Raw genomic sequence first — 22,646 nt, 5'->3', positions numbered from 1 at the left:
AAATTAGAAGCAGTTACAGTTGTTGATCATTTAGACTTTTCCCTACATTCCCACTTTACGGTTTCACTTTGAAAATCAACTGTCCCTCACAGAAACAAACTAAGGAGTAGGTAAACGTAGATGGTGATATTTCAGGGAATGTGGATTGTTCCAATCTTTTATGCGGGGCAGATTTGCTTTCCCCTTTTACAAGTACCTGTACTTTCATTATCCGCGGACAGTGAGGGCTGAAAGCGCGGTGTGGGTGGTATCTCCTTGCCCTCGAGCATGAAGGCTGCGTTCCTATAGTTTCTGTCCGCATTTGCCAGCTGTTCGATAACCCTTCGTGTGCGCGTGTTGTTCCAAAGGTGTCAGGGGACTCAACAGGTGTCGAAATGCACTCCTTTTATAACCGAAACTTCTTTCTCCAAGCAACATAGGATTAATTGGAAGTGAGGCTGCACACCCCGCAGGCTCCGTACTCGGCAGGAAATTGGACTCTGCCATGTACGTAGTAAAATATTTGTGAAAATTTATCTTTTTCAACACCTAGAGTCCTTACCGGAGTTGCGGGGAGTTTACATCTTTGGTCAAACGTGCATTCTAGACTCCTCGATTCACTCGGACGAGAGCTGGGGCTCAGCTGACCTTCCGCCTCCTCCGACTGTCTAGACGGGCAGGTTCTGCGTGTCTGTGTCGCCTCCTCGTGGGTCCCCGGGGTGTGGGCTGCCACACCGGATGCACAGATGCAGCCCAGGTCCCCAAGCCCCTCGTTCTAGCCGCTGCACGCCCCACCTCACCGAACCACACAGGGACCCTCCGAGGTGGGTGGAGGCACTGTTGTCATCACCTCCACTTCACCCATGAGGAAGCTGAAGCCGAGAGACTTCACGCAACCCAAGGGTCTCCCGCTCCAAAGCCAGGGTTGTCGGCCCTGGACCACAGCGGTGGCGTGGTACCCTCTCCTCATTGCCCCGCCCCTGTTCAGTTTCATCCCTGGGGGGGTCCAAGCTGGGAAACCGACGTAATTTTACTAATCAGAGGTAGATTCAGATTGGGAAACATAGGTTTAAAGTTTAAACCAAACTCAATTCTCTTTGATGCCCACAAAGATAGGAACCGGGCAGGGAAGCGTACCCAAGGGAAGCAGAGGGGCCAACGGCTAAAGGCCCAGGTCAGCCACGGCAAGAGTCATTCAAATTGGAAATGAGAATAGTAATGAGATAGAGAGATTTAGGATGTCACAGGTCAGCCAGGTCCCTGCACTTCGTTCGGGGCTGTGAGGAAGTCGGTCCACATTAAAACATGACCCCGAGCTGGAAGCCTGGTGCTCACTGAGCTTGGCTAAGCTCCCTCCCTCTTCCCTCCCAAGACAACCTGCAGCTCACCACTGCCCCGTAAGAAGGAGTCATCAGTATTCTCGCTATTCCATCAACATTCTATGCCTAAACCTTCTAAACCCCAGATCTGAACTCCTCAGTTAACCTTTTGCACAGAGCCAAGCGGTTTTTGGTGTCAAGTTTAAAAGGGAAACTTTCCCTTCATTTTCCCAAGCACGCATCCTCAAACGCAATGGTGGCTGCTTCTCATGGCGCCCGCTGAGACTCCTGAAACCTTTTAGGCAGGAGAACATGTTTGCCGTGGGTCAGTCTGCAGTGCGTAAACTCGGCCTGGCAGTGGGCCCTGGCAGGAGAGCAGGGAGACTGCAAGTGGCCTTTGCAGAAGATGCTCTAAGGCTTCCCCAACCATCCTCATGGGTTCTCTACATTTCCAGAAAGGGGAACCTCTGCAAGAAGAGCCTCCACTGGGGGACTGTTCTGACATCTGTCAAGTGCAAGGGCCACAGGAGGCGTTGGGGCCTGTAGTGGTGTCTGCCTGTAGCTCAGATACACATGGAACAGGGACTCAGAGAGCTCGGGGGGAGAAAGGGAGGGTTTGTGTGCGAGCACGGGGCACAGAAGAATGGCCCCAAGGAAGTGCCGGCCACCAAAAGTCAGAGTGACTGTGACAGGTATGGTGGAGACAGGCCAATAGTGGAAGTGGTAGTCATACAAACAGACATGCGGGAATTTCACTGAGGAGTCTGGTAATAGGAAAACAAAGCAGATAGCCTTCACTACAGAATAACAGTAATTCCTTTTATCAAATGTTGAGATGATGTAACCCACTTAATTTCACTTTCTACCTTGTCTTCAGGGAAGTACAGAAGTTCAATCCCATTAACTATGATGTCCTAGCACTCAGTTTATCAATTTTCCCCTCCCTCCACGTGTGGAGAAAGAAATAAATGACTATTATCTAGGACTTCCATAAGTCATATGTAGATTTTAAATGTGTATATGATTTATTTTGAAAACAAGATCATTATAAGACATCTCAAATCCTTTTGTGGAAGTCAAAAGGGGAATGGCTTATAAATCCTCTGGTCATGCATCTAGCCAAAGAGTCACTGACCAAGGTGAAATTCTGTATAGTCAAAATCATCCTTCAGAAAGATGGGTATTGATAGAGTTGGGAAAAAATAGTTTGAAAATAATAGAGACTTTAATATCTCACTTTCAGTAATGGATAGAACCAGGTAGAAGATTAACAAGATAATAGAATACTTGAATAGCACTAAAAACCAACCGGACCTAACAGATTCATACGGAGCACTCGCCCCAACAACAGCAGGATGCATGGTCTTCTCAAGTGCGTGTGGAACATTCTCCAGGACAGGCCACCAAACAAGTGTCAATAAATTTTAAAAGACTTAAACCATACAAAGTATATTCTCCAACCACGATGAAATGAGACTAGAAATCAACTAGAAAGTGAACAACAGATTCTTAAGCAACTTCTTTGGTTTCAAAGAAGAAACCAAATGGGATGTTAGAAGTACTTAGAGACAAATGAAAATGAAAACACAACCGACCAAAATTTATGGGATGCAAAGAGAAAACAGTTTTCAGAGAGAAATTTATAGCTGTAAATGCTTACATTTAAAAAACAGGAAAGCCCTCAAATCAGTAACTTAATTCTACTCCTTAAGGAACTAGAAGAAAGAAAACCAAACTAGAAAAAGAAAACCAAACTAAACCCAATGCTAGCAGAAGGAAGGACTTAATAAACATTAGAGTGGAGATAAATGAAATAAAGAATTTAAAAAAAACAGAGAAAACTGATGAAACCAAAAGCTGGTTCTTTTAAAAGATCAACAAAATAAACCTTTAGCTAGATTAATCAAGAAAAAAAAAGACTCAAATCCCTAATGAAATGAAAATGGGGACATTTACCAACCTTTTAAATAATAAAGGTTAAAAGAGAATATTATGAACAGTTGTATGCCAACTAAACAGATAACCTAGATGAAACAGAGAAATTCCAAGAAACACACAAACTACAAAAACTGACTCAAGAAGAAACAGAAAATCTCAAGAGACCTATATGACAAGTAAAGGTATTGAATCAGTAACCTAAAACCTCCCAAAAAAGGGAATCCCAAGACCTGACGGTTTCACTGCTGAATTCTACCAGACATTTGAATAAGAATTAACACTGATCCTTTTCAAACTCCTCAGACAAATAGGAGAGGAAGGAACACTTCCTAGCCCATTCTGTGAGGCCAGCATTACCCTGATACCAGAGCCAAAGACATCAAAAGAAAACTACAGAACAATATCCCTTATGAAGTTATGATGCAAAAATCTTCAGCAGAATACTAGCAAACTAAATCCAGTAGCACACCAAAAGGATTATATACCACAACCAAGATTTACGCCAGGAATGTAAGAGTGGTTCAACATATGAAAATTAATCCATGTAATACACCACATTAATAAAATGAAAGAGGGGGAGAAGTGCTACAATCTCAATTGATGCAGAAAAAGCATTTGACTAAATCACACATGCTTTCATAGTAAAAACACTAAAAAGCCAGGAACAGAAGGAAACTGACCCAACCTGATAAAGAGTATTTATGAAAAGCCTACAGCTAACATCACACTCAATAGTGAAGGACTGAAAGTTTTACCTCAGAGATCTGGAACTAGACAAGAATGCCTGCTTTCACCACTTACATTCAACAGTGTACTGGAAGTTCTAGCCACAGCAATTAGGCAGGAAAAAGAAATAAAAGGCATCCACGTTTGAAAGGAAAACTATCTCTATTTTCAAAGGACGTGATCTTATATAAAGAAAATTTTAAAAAATCACAAAAGAATATTAGAGCTAATAGATGGACTTGGCAAAGTTACAGGATATAAGATCAACATACAATAATCAGTTGTCTACATTAGCAATCAATAATCCAAAATGAAATTAAGAAAACAATTCCATTTACAATAGCATCAAAAATATTAAAATACTTGGGAATAAATTTAAGCAAGGAGGTATAAGACTTGTACACTGCAAACCACAAAACATTTCTGAAAGAAATTAAAGAAGACCTTAATAATGAAAAGACATCTATGTTCATGGATTTGAATATTTAATATTGTTAAGATAGGATAACCTAAATGGGAAAAGAATCTGAAAAAGAATAGATATATGTATATGTATAACAATCACTTTGCTGTATACTGAAACTAACACAACACTGTAAGTCAACTATACTCCAATATAAAATAAAAATTTTAAAAACCAAAGTGCCAAGTTTTAAACTAAAAAAAAATATTGTTAAGATAGGAATACTATGCAAAGCAATCTACGGATTCAATGCAATCCTATAAAAATCCCCATGGCTTTTTTTTTAGAAATGGAAAAGTCAATCCTAAAGTTCAGATGGAAATGCAAGCTAAAACAATTTGAGGAATTTTTAAAAAGTTGAAGGATACACACTTTGCAATTTCAAAACTTAATACAAATCAACAGTAACCAAGACGGTATGGTACTTGCATAAGGATAGACATATAGATCAATGGAGTAAAATTAAGAGCCAGAGTAAACCCATTTATATGAAAAGATGTTAACATCACTAATCTTTAGGGAAATGCAAACCACATCATTAATCATTAGGGAAATGCAAACCAGGGCCCCAGTGAAATACCACATCACGCCCACTGGGATGGCTATAGTTAAAAAAAAAAAAAAGAGGAAATAATGATTGTTGGCAAAGATGTGGAAAAATTGGAACTCACACATTGCTAGTGGGAATGTAAAATTATTATGTAGTTGCTGTGAAAAAAATGGTTTGATGGCTCCTAACAGCTTACAAACAAAATTACTATATGACCTAGCCATTGCACTCCTAGGTATATACCCAAAGGAATACTTGTATATGAACGTTCATAGCAGCACTATTCAGAATTACAAGATGGAAGAAAGAACCCAAATGCCCATCAAGGGACAGGTGGATCAACAAATGTGGACTATCCACACGATGGAACGTTATTCTGCCATAAAAGACATGAAGTGCTGATACAGTCTAGAAAGTGGATGAACCTCAAAACACTGAGTTAACTGAAAGAAGCCAGACATAAAAGGTCAAGTGTCGTCTGTGGCATTGTGAGGTGAGCTGCTCACAGATGAGCACGTTGGGAGGGGGGGTGGTCACCCTGGGCGGGGGTGGTCACAGTGTCGGCGGGAGGTGATCACACTGAGAAAAGGTCACACCAGGAGAGGCAAATGTACAAAAATGAGTTTACGATCTAGAACAATATTTGTGTTCCGTAAATTTAAAAGCTCCATTATGTGACCTTACACCATTTACCCTGATGTTAGAACAGCATCATGCAACACGAGCCCAAAATCTTCTCTAATTTTTGTGTATTCACTGCTTATGTTTGATACATTTTTCCTGAAAAATTAAGGGAGAAAGAATCAATCTCAGATGTACTGCATACGTGCTTGGGCACTCAAATGTTTCAGTGCCTCTAATATTTAGTCCTGGGCATCCCTTGCCATTTTCTCTCTTACCGTCTTTGTTGAGCCCATTTGGAGTCCTGGCCCCCCACTGACTGTACTTCCAGGTGATGTGTGTATAATCTGCCACACCTGGCAGTGTCTCACTTACTTAACCAAGTGATAATTACCTTATGTCTCCATATAGTTTGAATCTAGTTTTCTAAGTTCTTACTATTAATAAATTAATGATCCAATAGAACTCTGCAAGTTATCCGCTTTTTTGTGGTTTTTTGCTGTTAAAAATAAAAAAGAATTATTGGAAGGTCAAATAAATATACCATCAAAGTCCACCTTCCTTTAGGGTAATTTTCAATTATTGTGGTGTTCAGAAAGCACACAGCTCAAATCTCAGTGAAGTGATTTTATTTTGGCCACGACACATGGCATGTGGGATCTTAGTTCCCTGACCGGGGATCGAACCTGTGCCTCCGGCATTGGAAGCACAGAGTCTTAACCACTGGACCACCAGGGAAGTCCCTTTTTAAAAACGTTTTTTAATTTTTGAGTGAAGTGCTTTTTATAACAACCCTCCTATAGATGGGCAGATAGGTGATGAGGCAAGTATGGTAGCTGTAGAAACCAGGTAGTGTGTATGCAGGTGTCAAGCGCACCGTTCTGTCAACTTGCCCCTATGTTTGAATCCTTTTACTTTATAATAAAATGTTGGAAAAATCTCTACTGTATTGTAAACATGCACAGCATATGCTTCTCAACTTCAAATAACTTTATTCCCTCTGAGCCCCATCTTTAAAGATATCAATGAAATTTGCCTTTACTCAGAATTTATTCCAGGGTTTTAAAAATCCCATTTCTTGGGGACTGTAACCAAGTAAAGTAACCATCTAGGAGTTTTCATGTAAAAATCTTTAATCACCTCCTTTCTTATTTTTAAAACAAGCCTGATATACAGATCTTTTCTATCTGTACATTAAGAGCTTAAAATTAAGAGCTTAAAATTACTACCCTTGCTGAACCTTGAAAACATTATGCTACGTGAAGTAAGACAGTCACAAAAAGACAAATAGTGTTTGATTCCATTTACACGAGATGCCATAGAGAAAGGAGAAGGGTGGTCGCCAGGGGCTGGGAGGAGAGGGAGGGGGAGTCAGGTGTTAAATTAAAGAGTTACAATTTGGGAGGATGCGGACATTCTGGAGATGAGGGTGGTCATGGCTGACAGTGTGAAAGCCCCTAACACCTTTGAATCTTACACTTAAAAATGGTTAAAGTGGTAAATTTTATGCTATGTGTGTTTTGCCACAGTTAAAAAAAAATTTTTTTTAATGTAGAAAACAAAATGACCAACCTTGGGGAGTTTTAGTGAAACTGCCCTCTTACTGTGGAGCTAAGCCCAAGTAATTTTAGTATCTGGCCTCTTACCGTATTTTCCAGGAGGAAAACCTTCCTTCCATAGAAGAATTAGCCCGTCGGATCGAAGATGAGGGCATTAACCTGCCCGAGAAGCCCAGGAATTACCTCAAAAGAGTTTTCCAGGAAACCATCTACAGGCCTCTGGTGGAGAAGAGCATCCTTGACTATCTGCGCTATAATCATTACCACCTGCCCATGTACGCGTGGCAGGGCATCGTTTAGCGGTGGCCACGGCCTCCACTTGATTGCTTCCACTCGTATCGTTCCGGGAAGTGCTCCGCAGAAGCAGGAAACCTCTCTGAAGCCTGGCTGGACCGCCAGGCACCGTCGTGGTTCCCTCCTTTCTTTTCCGTGTCCACCGATGCCTGTGGTTTCCTATCGTCCCAGTAGGTGGCGCACGGCGGTGCGTCTGGATTCTGGGGCAGGGAGACGCTTTACCAACACCAGGCGTGTTCCTGGGCAGAATAACCCATTTTAGCAATAAAATGAGACCGTACTGTGTAAAACTTGTTTTTTACCTTGGGCGTGGTTCTGTTTGATTTCCTGAAAAGTCCTGCCGCCAATGCTGCTAGTCCTTTACATGTTTACCCGGTCATACTCGTGGGCGATAAAAAAGAAAATCGTGTGCCCAGGATGGAAAATGAGTAAAACAGATGACAGGAAATTATCTCTGTAAGTTAACATCAGAAGGACTGATTGCACAGACAAGTTTACAGGAACTTTTGAAACGAGGAGGCTGCTCTCACGGCCCCTGTATTTCTACTTCCTGTCCCAGATCAGGAGTATAAATGCACCGAAAAACTGGAAGATCAATTCAGGTTCACACACAGGTTTTAGACTAGAAAACGGTGGTGGGAAACTAATCTCGGTCATTTCCTTTGGCCCTCAGCGCTGTTGCTTTGCATCGGCCCCCTCTGGTACCTGTCACCTGTAACGTGGGTCAGTAGCCCTCTTTCTTGTAAATAAAGCAAATTAAGTGCCTAGCACAAAATATGGATTCAGGAACAACACATAAGACTGTTTTCATATATTTGAATCTCTTTTAAGCAGATAGTGTGACACAATTTGTGTCTGAATTTTTGACCAGTAGAGCTTAAAAGTGGCTTTCATGGACAGAATTACAGTTTTCGTTCTTTTTTTTTTTTTGGCATTTATGTTAATATTTAGCAAAAGTTAGCTCAATTACAATGACTACACAGTAATTTGGAGGCTGTCACAGCTGGCATTACAGAATTATCCACCATTAACAAACTGATACCTCTCAGAAATAAAATGGTTTTGGAACCCTAGACTCTGATTTTTCTAAGGCAGGCAAAAGCAAGCAATAAACTCCATTAATTCCTGCACACGTATGTTTTTCACAAGCACATGGGTCATTCAGAGGGAGGGCCCAGCTCCCACCATATGGTACAAACTGTGTAACTCTTGTGGAGAACAATTGCTACTGGTCCCCTCTTCAAACTGCAAGCCCAACACATATGGAACCGTATTTCAGGGCCTGCAAATGAGTCAGCTCAAGAAACTCTCCTTCCCTCACCCCCTTCCTCTGAGAGGCCCTGGATTAAATTCATCAGCAAATGGAGTGAGTTTCTTTGACAGGCCCTGGGACCTTGGGTGGAGATTAACAGTACAACCAGTTAGAGGATCAACAGTTATGATTTCTGTGACTGAGTACTACCATTAAAAAGCTTCTGGTCACATAAAAGTGACCCCATATGATAGTGCCAACCTTAATGTCAAATCATGCATACACTTTCTAGTAAGTTTTCCTTTGCTGCCTTTTTAAAAGTAGTCTTGGGCCCCCAGAGGTATCATGGCAGATTTGAAAATGTCTAGAATATAATTTAGTCTACATGGTGCATTGGAGGAAGTTACTGACCATTGTCCTATATTCAGAAAGTGAGTCGTTTCCTGAATCTAGGCAGGAATTTTAGCATATATGTGCAGACAAGCATTTTGTCACTAAGGAACCACTTTTCTAATAAGAGACGAACCCAAGAGTTGTTGATCATAGCTTGAAACTGGCTGTTTTAAGGGCTTTAGGAAAATAAAGATATTTATTCCTCGATGATGATGAATCCTGGCAGAAGAAAGGGCTTCAGAAAGACCAAGTTTGAACTTCTCTTGGGGAGCTCTGGCATGGCTTCTGTAAGAGACATGAGTGCCAGGAAGTCCCCAGGCATTTCAGCGTGTGCTGCTCAGCAGGGAGTCTTGAACTCTAAGCCCAATCTTACTGACAGGAAAACACCAAAGTTAAATTTCCCACGTTGTATTCCCCCCAAATCACATGTCACAACCATGCCTCACAGTTGCCTCTAATGATCTTCTGACATAAGTCGGTTTTTACTAGCACGTGGCCACCTCCTTCCCCAAAATGGCTCCTGAGATGCCACCGAAATATCCCAGGAAGGCGAGAGAAAAAGAGAAGATGATGTGCGAGAGGAAAGAGAACACTGTACGGAGAAAATGTGAAGCCAGCCAATCAATATTTACCCTCAGAAGAGGGTGTGTGTGCGTGTGTGTGTGTGTGTGTGTGTGTGTGTGTCTGCGCGTGAGAGAGAGAGCGCGCGCACACGGGTGCACGGCTGAGTGTTAGCCAAGGCGCAGGGAGAGGGGCTCGAAAGTCGTCGTGAGCGAGGAGCTGTTGATTGTTTTCTGGTTGAGAGAAGAGGTGATGATAAGGCTGGGATACAGTGCGCGCCGGGCCGGGCGGAGCGACAGCTGTATGCTAATACTCGCAGAAACCAGCCTCCGCGTCCCCCATTAAAGCAGGCGGCCAGGAGGCCACACATCACTGAACAAATAGGCTCTCTCTAGACAAATAAAATAACACACGTTGGCCTGCGGGGAGTGGGGAGAGCCAGAGGGGGAGAGGAGCGGGAGGAGAGGGTGGGAGGGGGAGGGAGAGGAGGGGAGAGAGGGAGCCCCTGAAGGAGAGAGGATGGACGGGGAGAGAGGGGAGGGGAGACGAGGTGATGGGGGGCAGGGAGGGAGACCAGGGAAAAGAATGAGAGGGACAGTCCGAGGGGGAGAGGGTCGGGGGTGGGCGAGACCGTGAGGAGGAGAGAGATGGGGGAGTGAAACATGCGAAGAGAGAGGGAGAGGTGGGACGGGGTGGGCAGAGAGGGGCAGGGGAGAAAGAAGGGAGCGCCCGGGAAGGAGGAGAGGAGGGTGGGGGAGGGAAGGTGGGAGAGAGAAGGAGGCGGGCGGGGGGGGGGGGCCGGCAGAGAAGGAGGGCGAGAGGAGGAACACGGACACCTAAACCCAACAGCAGCAGCAGGACGGACGGAGTTGGGGGGTGGGGGTGGGAACAGAGGCCCAGGCGGACAGCGCGACTCTCCAGCCCCCGGGCGCCTGGCTGCCTCTCTGTCCGCCCCCCGGGGCTGGCGAGGACTGGGGACGTTCCGAGTCGCCGTGGCCTTTCCGGTCAGTTTTGCTGGGGCTTCGTCGCTGCCTTTCCTGAGACTGGGGCGCGCGGGGAGCCGGGCCGCCCCTCACAGGTGGGAGCCGCCCCCTGCGCGCCCCACGCTCGGGGCCCTCCCGCTCCGCTCGGTGCCCTCCCAGCTCTTCCTGGCCTCATCTTCTGCTTAGGACTTTCCCACACTTCCTGGCTTCTCCTTCGCCCGCTTTGGCCAACATCGCCCTTCCCGTCGCCCAGCCCGGGGACTGTCCGGCCCGCCTCCCCTGCCCGGCCCGCGACAGTCCCACCCGAGGCGAAAACAAACAGCCCCGAGGGCACTTCAAGGAGCGTGCGGAGGCCCGACGGCACACTCGGGAGGATGAAAGGGGGCGGCCGGCCACCCCGTGGGCCCCGGCGAATAATGGGCGCGCGGCAGATTGCCGGGGGCACTTGAAACTCGAGGGGAGGGAACTGCTGGAGCGCGGTCCCTCCCCGCGCCCGGCGGACGGCGCAGCCTCGCGGATTCGCCGTCGTCTGCCCTCTTTCATGCGCTCTCCTTTTGTGTGGAATTATTTAAACGGGAGATCCATGGCAGCTTTATGCTAATGTGCCGAACAAAGGCGACGGCCCGCCGGCGGGGGCCCGGAAGGTGCCTGGAGGCCGGAGCGGGACGGGCTGGGAGGCAGCGGGCTGCGCGTGGCTCTCGCGTGCCCTGGGGCCAGACACGGCCGCCCCTCATTCCTGCAAACACAAAGCCTCTCCGGCTCGGGCCGGCGCGCGCGGCGCACGGGGAGCTGGGCCCCTCCGGGACCTGACGGCGGGCTCTGCGCCTGGAACGCTTGGTCCAGGCCCGGCCGTGGCTCGCGGGCCGGAAGGGCCTCTGCGAATCCGGCAGAGGCGTCCGCAGCCGGCCCGGGAAGGCGCTGGGGGCGCTGACCACTTCCTCTCGCGCCTCCCGAGCGTCTCCAAACGCGCCGCGCGCCGCGGGGTGAGACTGCGGACCCTCCTGTCCTCTCCTCTTACGAGCTTAGGGGCTGCCTAGTCCCGGCGACATGCCACAGGGCAATTCCTGAGCCGAAATTCCTCGCTCTGGCGCTTATCTCCAAGCTTTGCGCTTCCAGCAACTCCCTGGCGCTAAACTCGGGAGCCGAGGGTCACAGTGAACCCCACTGCGTTCCCCGACGGCAACCTAGGACTCCAGGACAGGAGATCTTAGAGCGGCCGCGGCCTCCAGCTCTGCAGCGGTCAGAGGAAGAATCCACCGCGGGGTCCGCAAGCACGAGGGCCGAAGAGGCCTCTGGATTTTTCCCAAGCGCCGGCCAGGACCCCACAGGAAGGGGAGGAGTCGCTTGGGGCCTGGGAAGGACACTTCGGGACCCTGCCTGGGATCCCTCTGCTCGCCTCCTCCCGTGAAACTCCCCAGGAGGGGGCAAGTCAGCGCTCAGTGTTTCCCCAGCCCAACTCCACGCGGCCCCTATCCGGAATCGCAATGCGCAAAGGCCCGCCGCCGCGGCGCAGCGTGGTAGCGCTTCGCTCTCTTCCAAGAGGAAGGAAAATATCTCGACTCACCGTCCAAATGCCCGCGGGCGGGCAGGTTCTGAGAAATAAAATCACGCAGAAGACGCAAACCCACGGCCAGGTGCAAGGGTGCACGTCCTTGGAGGTTGCCGGTGTGTGCGTGAGCGCAGCCTAATTCTTCCTCAGCCCTGGGTTATGAAATTAGTTTCTAATACTCGGACCTTTCAAGTTTCCATTTGTTTTTGACGGTACCTGTCTGAAAGCAGATTTCATTTTCGCTGGCCAGACTAGAAACCACAAAGAAAAAGAAATGGATCCATTGAATCTCAGTATTTCAATAGTGTTCAATAGATGCTCTTGCCTTAATTCAGAGCCCTATTTGAATTTGCTGCATTCAGGCAGGGGTTTTGTTTTGTTTTGTTTTTAGCCTCCCACCCCCGCCCTCTTTACAATTATGGGTGTTGTTATTTTTAAAGGATTCACAAGGTGACTAACTCTCCCTGTTATCTGTTGAATGAAAGGAGTGTTACACATGTAAGACCGAATACCCCGCCGTCAGTTGGGGATGGCGGGCTGAGCCCCCGCCCTATTATTCCACAATCCAGATGGGATTCGTGATTAGAAAATAAAATTGGCCAAAGCTGTCCCGGAATCCCCTTCCCACTTCTAATTTCATCAGCAGTATCAATCAGCGCTCAAAAGAGCAAGGAAATAACGTCAGTTACTTTTAGACTGAAAGATATATATAAATTTTAGATAAACTCGTTTTAGAATTTCTAACTTTTTTCAGGACTAGCATTCATCGTAGTTAGCATTTTTAAAACGATGAGAGTTTTCAAAATATAGTCCATTATGTGTATTCTTCTCGTTTCAGTCTGTGAGTTAAAAAAATTACAAACATAAAATCACCAAATGTTTTCCCCTTGATTAGTCAACTTGATTAACCCCTTGATTAACTAATTCTAACAACTGTCCCCATTACAACTTATTACTCATGTGGACTTTTTTTTTTTAATCTTTCATTTCCACGCCAGGGTATTTTCACAGGGAAAATCCAAAACAATGAAATACCTTCAGTGGAATCAGACGTAAGCAAAACTCAGCAAAGTCTATCTGAGTGCACAGAGCTTTTCAGAAAAGTGTTCGTTTCCTTCTCTTTCAATAAAGTGACATCTTCTTCACAACATATGACATTTTCTGTGGTTTTGCAATTTGTTCCCTAGTGATGGGCGATCAGGGCCACTACGCACTCTTGGGGTTCTGCCCCCATCCCCCGGAGATTCTGCCTTTTGTGTTTCCTTGGGGCAGGGCTGGGAAGAGGTTGGAGGCAAAGGGCCCGGTCTGGGGTCCAATCGGGGTGGCGGGGCTGGGGGGTGGATTTTCACTGTTGTCTTTTCCTGGTGGCACCGGGGGGGGGGGCGGGGGGAGGCGGCCTGTCCTCTCCGAGGCCGCAGTCTGCCTCAGAGGACAGATTGCCCCCCTCTCCCCCCGGCCGGCAGCACGCGCCTCTTTTGAGTCCAGATTGGCCGCGACCGGCGCTCAATAGCGGGAGGTTAATTTCCTTCACAAAGGTGAAGGGGGCACGGCTCCGGGGGGCCCCGCGCCCAGACAGGCGGCCCCTTTATTCCGAGGCGCCTTGATTGGAGCCCTTGATTTAGCATCTGATGTCAACCGACAGACAAAATGCCCGCTCGGAATGAAAATGCATGAGGCCGTGCAAGGAGAGCGGAAACCAACTTCACTGGGGCGCACGCGGCTGGCCGCGCGTTTCGGGCTTTGGCCAAGTCCACCCGAATCAACCCGGCCCTGGGCGGCGCGGAGGCTCCGAGCAGCCTGGACCGGGCCCCTCCAACGATGCCAATCCCGGAGCCTCCGGGAACTTTAAAAAAAAAGTTCAGAAATTCAAGGTTTTTGGAACACAGCCCAGCCTGCCCCCTCCCCCATCCAGCGCTGCGTCTGCTGGCGATTGAAGAAGTGAGGTGCCAACTGTTTCTCAAACTCGAGAGGAACCTTCCCGAGGCCCGAGAGTGCGCAGCGGCTGCGGACACAAACATCGCCCTCAGCTGCTGCCAGAAGGCCAGACCCTCCACCCAAACTTGTAACTCCAGGGTCCCATTTTCGTTTAGACCCTGGGTCCCCCGGCCCATCAGTCCGAGGCCCGGGCTGGGCTCTGGGCGGCCCGGGCTTTGCAGCTATTTTCGATTCCGGATTATTTCCCAAACACCAGGAGGAGTTCCTGCGCCTCCCCCAACCCCACTCCCGCCCCGGCCGCCTAACTCAGATCTCCCCTGCGCCTGCTGCTGCCCACCGCCGCCCCTACCCAATCAGCGAGCACAACTTCCCCCTCCGCTTCGGCTCGCGGATTGAACCCTCCTGACATATTTGGGGCCATTCTTCTCCTTTGTTGCTATTTTGCTCGCGACCCGCGGGTAATCCCAGCGCGGGAGGGGGGCGAGCATTGTCGTGCTGATGGACGGGCCCATTTGGCGGCTCCGCGCCCCCGGGAGGAGAGACACAAAGCCCAGGCACGTGCGCCTCTCCATAGAGGAGCAGCCGACCGTGAAGGGAGGCGGGGCCGGGCGTGTGCCTGGGCCGGGCGGGGCGGTGGCGCCGGGCGGGGCGGCGGCGAGGCGCGCGCGGGGGCCCCGCGCCCTCAGGTACATCTGCCGCACCTACCGGGCGACCCCCGAGTCCCGGCCCCCTCTTGGCCGCCGCGTCGCCCTCCCAACCCGACCGGGCGGAGGAGCTGCGGACGCGCTGATTGGCTCCGGGGGAAGCGGGAGGCGAGAACAATGGCCCCCTCCCCCAGTTAAAAGGGAGCGGCTCCCGGGCCCGGGGATAGGGACGCGCGTGCAGGGCGCAGAGCCGGGCCGAGCCGCCGCCGGCGCCACGCGAGTCCCGCCGCCGTCGCCGCCGCGCCCGGGCCATGGGCCGAGGGCACTGAGGGCCGCCGGGGCCGAGCGCGAAGGTGGGACCGAGCCAGCGCCTCGCCCTCGCCCACGCGCCGCGCCAACATGCCCCGCGGCTTTCTGGTGAAGCGCAGCAAGAAGTCCACGCCCGTGTCCTACCGGGTCCGCGGCGGCGAGGACGGCGACCGCGCGCTGCTGCTCTCGCCGGGCTGCGGGGGCGCCCGCGCCTCGCCCCCGGCGCCGAGCCCCGGGCCGGGCCCTCTGCCGCCGCCGCCCGCCGAGCGCGCCCATGCGACGCTCGCCGCCGCGCTCGCCTGCGCGCCGGGCCCGCCGCCACCCCCGTCGGGGCCGCGGGCCGCGCACTTCGGCAACCCCGAGGCCGCGCACCCCGCGCCGCTCTACAGCCCCACGCGGCCCGTGAGCCGCGAGCACGAGAAGCACAAGTACTTCGAGCGCAGCTTCAACCTCGGCTCGCCCGTCTCGGCCGAGTCCTTCCCCACGCCCGCCGCGCTGCTCGTTGGAGGCGGCGGCGGCGGCGGCGGCGGGGCCAATGGCGCGGGCGGCGGCGGCACCTGCGGCGGCGACCCGCTGCTCTTCGCGCCCGCCGAGCTCAAGATGGGCACGGCGTTCTCGGCAGGCGCCGAGGCGGCCCGCGGCCCGGGGCCCGGCCCCCCGCTACCCCCCGCCGCCTCCCTGCGACCCCCAGGCAAGCGACCCGCGCCCCCCGCCGCCGCCGCCGCCGAGCCGCCCGCCAAGGTAGCCAAGGCCCCAGGCGCCAAGAAGCCCAAAGCCATCCGCAAGCTGCACTTCGAGGACGAGGTGACCACGTCGCCCGTGCTGGGGCTCAAGATCAAGGAAGGCCCGGTGGAGGCGCCCCGGGGCCGCGCGGGGAGCGCGGCGCGGCCGCTGGGCGAGTTCATCTGCCAGCTCTGCAAGGAGGAGTACGCCGACCCGTTTGCGCTGGCGCAGCACAAGTGCTCGCGCATCGTGCGCGTGGAGTACCGCTGCCCCGAGTGCGCCAAGGTCTTCAGCTGCCCGGCCAACCTGGCCTCGCACCGCCGCTGGCACAAACCGCGGCCTGCGCCCGCCGCCGCCCGCGCGTCCGAGCCCGAAACCGTTGCCAGGGCTGAGGTGCGGGAGGCGACGGGCGGCGGCAGCGACCGCGACACGCCGAGCCCCGGCGGCGTGTCCGAGTCGGGCTCGGAGGACGGGCTGTACGAGTGCCACCACTGCGCCAAGAAGTTCCGCCGCCAGGCCTATCTGCGCAAGCACCTGCTGGCGCACCACCAGGCGCTGCAGGCCAAGGGCGCGCCGCCGGCGCCCCCCGCCGAGGACCTACTGGCCTTGTACCCCGGGCCCGACGAGAAGGCGCCCCAGGAGGCGGCCGGCGACGGCGAGGCGGCCGGCGTGCTGGGCCTGAGTGCGTCCGCCGAGTGCCACCTGTGCCCAGTGTGCGGGGAGACGTTCCCCAGCAAGGGCGCCCAGGAGCGCCACCTGCGCCTGCTGCACGCCGCCCAGGTGTTCCCCTGCAAGTACTGCCCGGCCACCTTCTACAGCTCGCCCGGCCTCACGCGGCACATCAACAAGTGCCACCCATCCGAGAACAGACAAGTGATCCTCCTGCAGGTGCCCGTGCGTCCGGCCTGCTAGAGCGCGCCCTCCACCCCGGACCCCCGAACCGTGCCTTCGCTTGGAGACCCACGAAGAGAGCGCGCCCCGACCCCGCGTCCGCGCCGGGGGCACCCACCCCCGGTGAAAGTGTCGTCTCCGCTTCTCTCGGTGTAGCGTGACGGTAACCCCGATCCTCTCGTTGTGACTCCTTTTGGACCCCTCGCCCCCTTTGCGTTGTGTCCCCTTCCCCCCCATGGCGCAACAGGAGCCAATCTCTTTCTGTACAAGGGAGAAAAGCTGTACGCGTTTGTCTCGTGGTTGGAAGCCTCCCCTTGGAGGGGAGATGTTTTTCTTGCTAGTATTCTCTGTGCTCACGGTCTAGAAACGCGGTTTGCTCTCGCCTACCAATCTCTGCTCTCTATGTATGTAGCGTACGGGTTGTTTTGGGTGAATCTTGAGGAATAAATGCCTTTATATTTCACAGGCTGTAAATTGAACTTCCCACACGATTAGCTTTATTATGGCTTGTGAACTGCTGGAGTCTGGCTTTACCTTTTTGTATGTGAACAAATCAAATTGCTTAAAAAAGAGTTCTCTTTAGTCTAGCCACAAATGCCTTGAACTGTTGTCTGTTTGGGATTGTTTTTCGGGGGGAGGGAAGGGAATTTTCAGAAGATGCTGTAGAAACTGCCTCAATGTTTCACGTAAGACTTTTCGGTTTGATCATCTTTGTTGAGGTAGGACTATAATGAGTTCCCTCTAAATGTATATGTTGATTTATGAGTAATTGTTATTTATTCTTTATTTATTTATATTAATTATGAAGATTATGATATTATTTGATTGCAGGTTTTTTTTGGTGCGCTTCCCCCCCCCCGCCACTCTTGACATTTCACTGTGCATTTTAGAAGAGAGCCTTTTTCTAAGGGGATCTGTTAAAAGTTTTAACTTTTATACCTATCTGAGCGAATTACAGACAACCTACCATTTTATTCTGCTTGGAGCGCCCCCAGGGCCCTCGTACAAACGACAACTCTTACTTTTAAATGCAATCTCTTTTCTACATACATTATTTTCTTAATTGTTAGCTATTTATAGAAAGCTTCAATAGAACTGTTTCAACTGTATAACTATTTACTATTCAAATAAAATATTTTCAAAGTCAAAGTAAGGTGGACTTATTTCTGCATCACGTGGTTTCCACAAGGATTTAAAATAGAGCTTCCAATGATTTCTTATATGTGTGTCTATTGTTTATTAAGAAAACCCACCACCGTCACTAGGATCGTGGGTTTTTAGAGCTGAGCCTGAGCTGCCAGAGTCTACCCTTCCGGCACTTCAAGGGTGTAGGCTCAAAACAGCTAAGCTGGAGCCAAAGGCTTGTTAGGGGTCCTTAGGAATGTACTGGAAGGTGGGGGTTAGAAGGGAAGCTGTGCAAACCTTTTCCAGAGAAATCTAGATAAACGTCCACACAAACCTATCCTTTTAACCAAGGGGATATAAGAACACCGCTTTAATTTAGCAGATCCTTCATTTCCTGACAGTTTGGGGCTCAGTGTAACCGTAATTCCTCAAGTAAAATGGGTAATTTCTGATCCTTAAGTAACAACTAGGAGAAAGTAGAAACGATTTTATGGTCAGATTTTCAAAATAAGGGAAGCAGACCAATTCTCATTTGGATGCAAAAGAAGTTAAGCAACAGGGTTCGGGGTAAGGGCTCAGAAATAATTTTCCAATCAGATAGCAGTCCATTTTGGGGGAAAAAACTGGAACACCATCTGTTTGGGGTATTAAATTTAATAACGGTAATTACACTGTTTTCCGTTATGTGTCACAAAGCTCTTTGAAGAACAATCCTGACACTCACCAGTTAATATTTTGAGTTGTTTTCCTCTGCCTTTGGAACACTTGATCACGGAGCCGAGCTAAACATCACAATTGTGCACGCCCTTCCCTTCCTGATGTGTGTTTGCTGCTTTTCTCCTGTGGCACACTAAATCTAAGATTTGCCCAGCAAAGGGATTTTAGAAATCTGTACAGTACGAGCTGCATTTCCAGAACGTGTCGCTGGCGTGATGGTGGGAAGGGCAGTACGTGAGAAACTGGGAAGGAAAATGTGACGAAAGCGATCGTTTTCAGATTTTGAACCTAAAGTTTTATGTGGGAAAGGGTTCACTAAAAGGCTCAGCTGTCAGGACGGTGGAGTATTCTTCCTTTTGTGAGGGTCTTGAAATAGACTCAGTAACAATGAAGGAGCAGCCAGCACAGGTAAGTTGCCTCCAGGACGAACTGCCCCTCCTCTTATTATTTGTATTATTTACCAGTTTGGAAAATATAAGAAGACAGAAGCCTGGTGCAGCACAACCTGAAAGCATAGGGACAAAGCTGTGTTTGTACCATCCTGAAAAGTTGGAATGAAACAAAGAAAAATTCAGATTTGTGGCCTGATGATTGCTCCCTCTAAGCAATAATGTGAGACTTTTCAAAGGTTCTCTCTGAATGACACCTCACAATAGAAGATCCTGCATCCTGAGGGTCAGCGTGTGCTCTATGCCAATGAAAAGTATCCTTAAAAACCTGGTGGTTGGCCCGCAGGGATGTCGTCTTGGCATCTATGTTTGGCTTACTTTTTCTTGTCCAGGATCATAAATCAAAAACCCTAATGTCCATCTTCATCACGGTCAATAAGGTGTGGTTGTTTGCAAATGTGCTCTTTCATCCCCTGCGGAAATTTATTTCGATTGACCAAATATACCTTTTCTCAAAAAGAAACCAAAATTTCATTTATGTGAGATACTAAGTGAAATCATATAGTGAAGGGAGCACATTGAAGGTGACTAAAAAGTATAGAAGAAATAGAAAACCTTGGTCAGTTTGTTTCAAAGTAATGCAATGCGAGTCAGCAGAATATTCCACAGGAAAGAAATCAGATTCTCTCTCTCTTTTTTTCTCCCTCCCTGGCTAATAAGTTCCCAAGAGCTCCTATTATAAAATATCAAGTGGAAATGCACCCACCTTCTTCACAATTGTGTGAAGGATGCGGCGGACATGCCCCTGCGTCTGAGGCTGCTCCAGACTTGGATGCCCACGGGTGGAAACCGGCCACGCGGGGACGTTTTGCACAGAGTTCAGCCTGGGTAAGGGGGGCGGGGTCCGAGGCCTACCCTGGGGGGCGCTGTTCCTTCCGTGTAGCACCATCACTACAGGTGATCCCTGGGCCCTTTGACTTCATTCTGGGAGCCCAGGTCACACGGTGGAGGCAGCCGCGCCAGGGTGCTCGTGACCACGTGGAGCGAGGCCCAACCTGAACAGCTGTGCATGATGACAGCGTTGTGGTGCAGAGCAGAAGGCGGCTGGAGGCTGGCTGCACTCTGGCCCTTCGGTGGCACATGTAGGTATACTGGGGTGCCCTGCAGAGATCTGGGTGCACAAGGTTGGGCCGGGCAATGCCAGTCACCAGGCTCCTCTTGCCCAGCGTGTCTGCGCCCAGAGGCCACCGGTGAGGGGCCCGGTCCTCACGTGCCACCATTGCTCTGCAGGAGGCTCCCTGGGGCAGCCGTCTCCTTCCACCAGCCACCCCTCCATCTCCTTGGACTTCATTCCACAGCCATCCGCAACGTCTCCAAGACTAAGGAAGCAGAACAATCTCTTAACAGTCCTATATGACATCATAGGAATTCTTCACCCGCCAGATATCTTGTGGAAGGGAAAGGTCTAGAAGCAGCTTGGGCAACTCCAGGACTTCCTGCAGGCCTGTCTCCTCATCTCTAAATCAGAGGGAATGAGCTTCTGGGAGACACGGTGAGACACTGGAGAGGACTTCCTAGACTGTGAGAGGAGAGGCAGTCGGGACGCCAAAGGGAGCAGGTAGGAGAAAAACTCCATCCGGGGAGTGTGTCCTATGGTGTTTAGAATTAGTTATAAACCCACTGGCCTGGGGCAGGCAGGCTTTGAGCAGAACTTGCTATCTTTTTGCAGAAGGGACGTTTTGGTCTTGTGGAGAAGTTTTCTGGCAAATAGACCCTAGTGTATGAGGTCAGATTGTCATCCACACATACTGCGTGTGTGCCACCGATGTAGCCTGTTACAGGACCAGGTTAAGTTACAGTCTTTTGGTGGCTAGGCTAGAGAAAGCTGTGTGTTTGGCAGTTAAAAGCCCATGCTGTGGGATTTAGAAAAGATCAAGCAAGGGACTGACTTGCAGAGAGAGACCCACGAGGTAGCGAAACGCGCCAGAGTGAGAGGATCAACTGGACAGCACCAAGCAAGGATGTTGGTTCCATTGGACCGCCAAGGTGGGACCAAGGCATGGAGTACAATATGGCGGTCCAGAGACAACTAGGATTCTAATCCTAAATCCTGGAAACATCCAAATCATGTTTTGGCAACATAACCCGAAAGTAAGAGCCTGAGAATCCCATCGAGTGGAGAAAGAAGCAGCCTAATCATCTTCAAGTTATACATATCTTAGTGTGAAGCTTAGTGTCTTTATGGCTAACTGCAGCATCAAACAGCCCATACTCACGGGGAAAGGCTGGGATATGCATCACTCCTGCATTGTAATATGGCGACCGGCTCTATCAGGCCCGTCAGCATCCCAGAGAGCAGTTCGGATGTGAAGCCTGGTCACAGGACTCACAAGAATGTCCCCACCAAGTGGCCCTAGGAGAAAGAAGTGGTCCCAGACACCCAGATGAGAAGGCCACCCTCTGAAGGGCTGCTCCTCGTCCGGGCACTTTCTCCCATCCTCCCGGCCCCTCAGTCGACCAAGGCTCCCTGGTGAGGCCAGGGACCTTGAGTCCACAGGAAGAAGGGGCCAGAGAAGAGAGCACCCACCTGCCCAGGGATTTCCAGGAAGAGGGAAATCTTTTTTCACCAGCAGCACTAGGGAACTCCTGAGGTTGCTAAGGAAACCTAAAGAATTTCCAGTGGATTCATCAGCATCTCCTTGCCTTGTGCAAACAACCAGCTACAGGTTTTGGTGTCATCAAGGCAATTTCCCACTCGAGAGGATTTTCTGAAGACACATGCGTCCTGTTTCTCTGGACAGTTAGGAGGAACTGCAGGGGTAATTGCTACGAGCCAGACTGGGTCTCGAAAGTGACCGAGCCTGATGGGAGGTATGACAGACCTTCCTGGTGAAGGGGAACTGATTTCTCAGGGTTGAGTGAGAGAAACACCTTGGCTCCCACGTTGACCACTCCCCGCTGGTTTTGGGGCATCATGGAGGCCTGACAGGCCTCTTAGAATCACTGAACATTTTTGAGCCTCTGATTTGAAGTCAGTTACCATATTTTCACTGACCCAAATACACATCCCTTCATCTCTTAAACCCCAGCTGTCATCATTTGTCTGCGACACACTTTTTATTATTGCAGGCTTGTTCTATCGCATCTGGAAAGTGGAATGTTGAGGACAGGCATGCTTCCTCTGGCAGCATATATGGTGAGCAGATGGCTTGTGGGGTAAACGTGTTCATATTTGCCTTGTTTGAAGATTTCTAGACTGTATGGTCTTCCTGGTGGAATTTCCACCCAAAGCATCAATAGCCATGTTTTTTTCTTCAGCTCATCGCACAAGCTCACACTCCCGAGATAAACGGGTCTTAGAATATTCTCCATATTGAAATGATACCTATACGTGTTTACCACCAGTCAGCGCTCATTCAAGAGCATGATGATAGAGACCCAGTGTTTCACACGTCATACTCACGCTGTGCATTTTCACCAACGTCTATAAGAAGCTTGTCCACACCACTTGCGTTCATGGTTCACCTGTAGTGCCTCCCTTTCATCAGAACCCAGGTGTTCACTGTTCCCTCCGCTTGGCCTAAACCAGTAGACTGAGCATTGCCCCAGGGGAAACAGTAATGGCAGAAACTTCCCCCGGAATCCACCCCTCTCCTCCTTCACTCATCAAAGAAGGCCCTTGTATTTGAAGACAACATCTGCTCCGTCTGTTGTTCAGGATAGGAG

At 50.2% G+C, this 22,646-nt stretch overlaps 2 protein-coding genes across 2 annotated transcripts in view; both read left to right on the top strand.

Annotated features, from left to right (window-relative positions):
• Positions 1 to 7,722, top strand: part of CFAP61 (cilia and flagella associated protein 61) — a 253,270-nt gene extending 245,548 nt beyond the window's left edge. The window contains exon 27 of the mRNA XM_060124490.1: positions 7,255 to 7,722. Coding sequence (XP_059980473.1) covers positions 7,255 to 7,455 — 201 coding nt within the window. The 3' untranslated portion in view covers positions 7,456 to 7,722. The remainder of the gene's footprint in view (positions 1 to 7,254) is intronic.
• Positions 7,723 to 15,165: 7,443 nt separating this feature from the next.
• Positions 15,166 to 16,710, top strand: INSM1 (INSM transcriptional repressor 1). Its single transcript, XM_060124769.1, has one exon. It carries the CDS (start codon positions 15,166 to 15,168, stop codon positions 16,708 to 16,710), a length of 1,545 nt encoding a protein of 514 aa, XP_059980752.1.
• Positions 16,711 to 22,646: the final 5,936 nt, after the last annotated feature.

Source organism: Lagenorhynchus albirostris, chromosome 15 (assembly GCF_949774975.1).
Source record: "Lagenorhynchus albirostris chromosome 15, mLagAlb1.1, whole genome shotgun sequence".
Classification (NCBI taxonomy): domain Eukaryota; kingdom Metazoa; phylum Chordata; class Mammalia; order Artiodactyla; family Delphinidae; genus Lagenorhynchus; species Lagenorhynchus albirostris.
This window is presented reverse-complemented; position numbering and strand designations above follow the sequence as displayed.

Excerpts from the sequence above, each read along its gene's own strand:
- INSM1 (XM_060124769.1), top strand. The coding sequence starts at position 15,166 with ATGCCCCGCGGCTTTCTGGTGAAGCGCAGCAAGAAGTCCACGCCCGTG.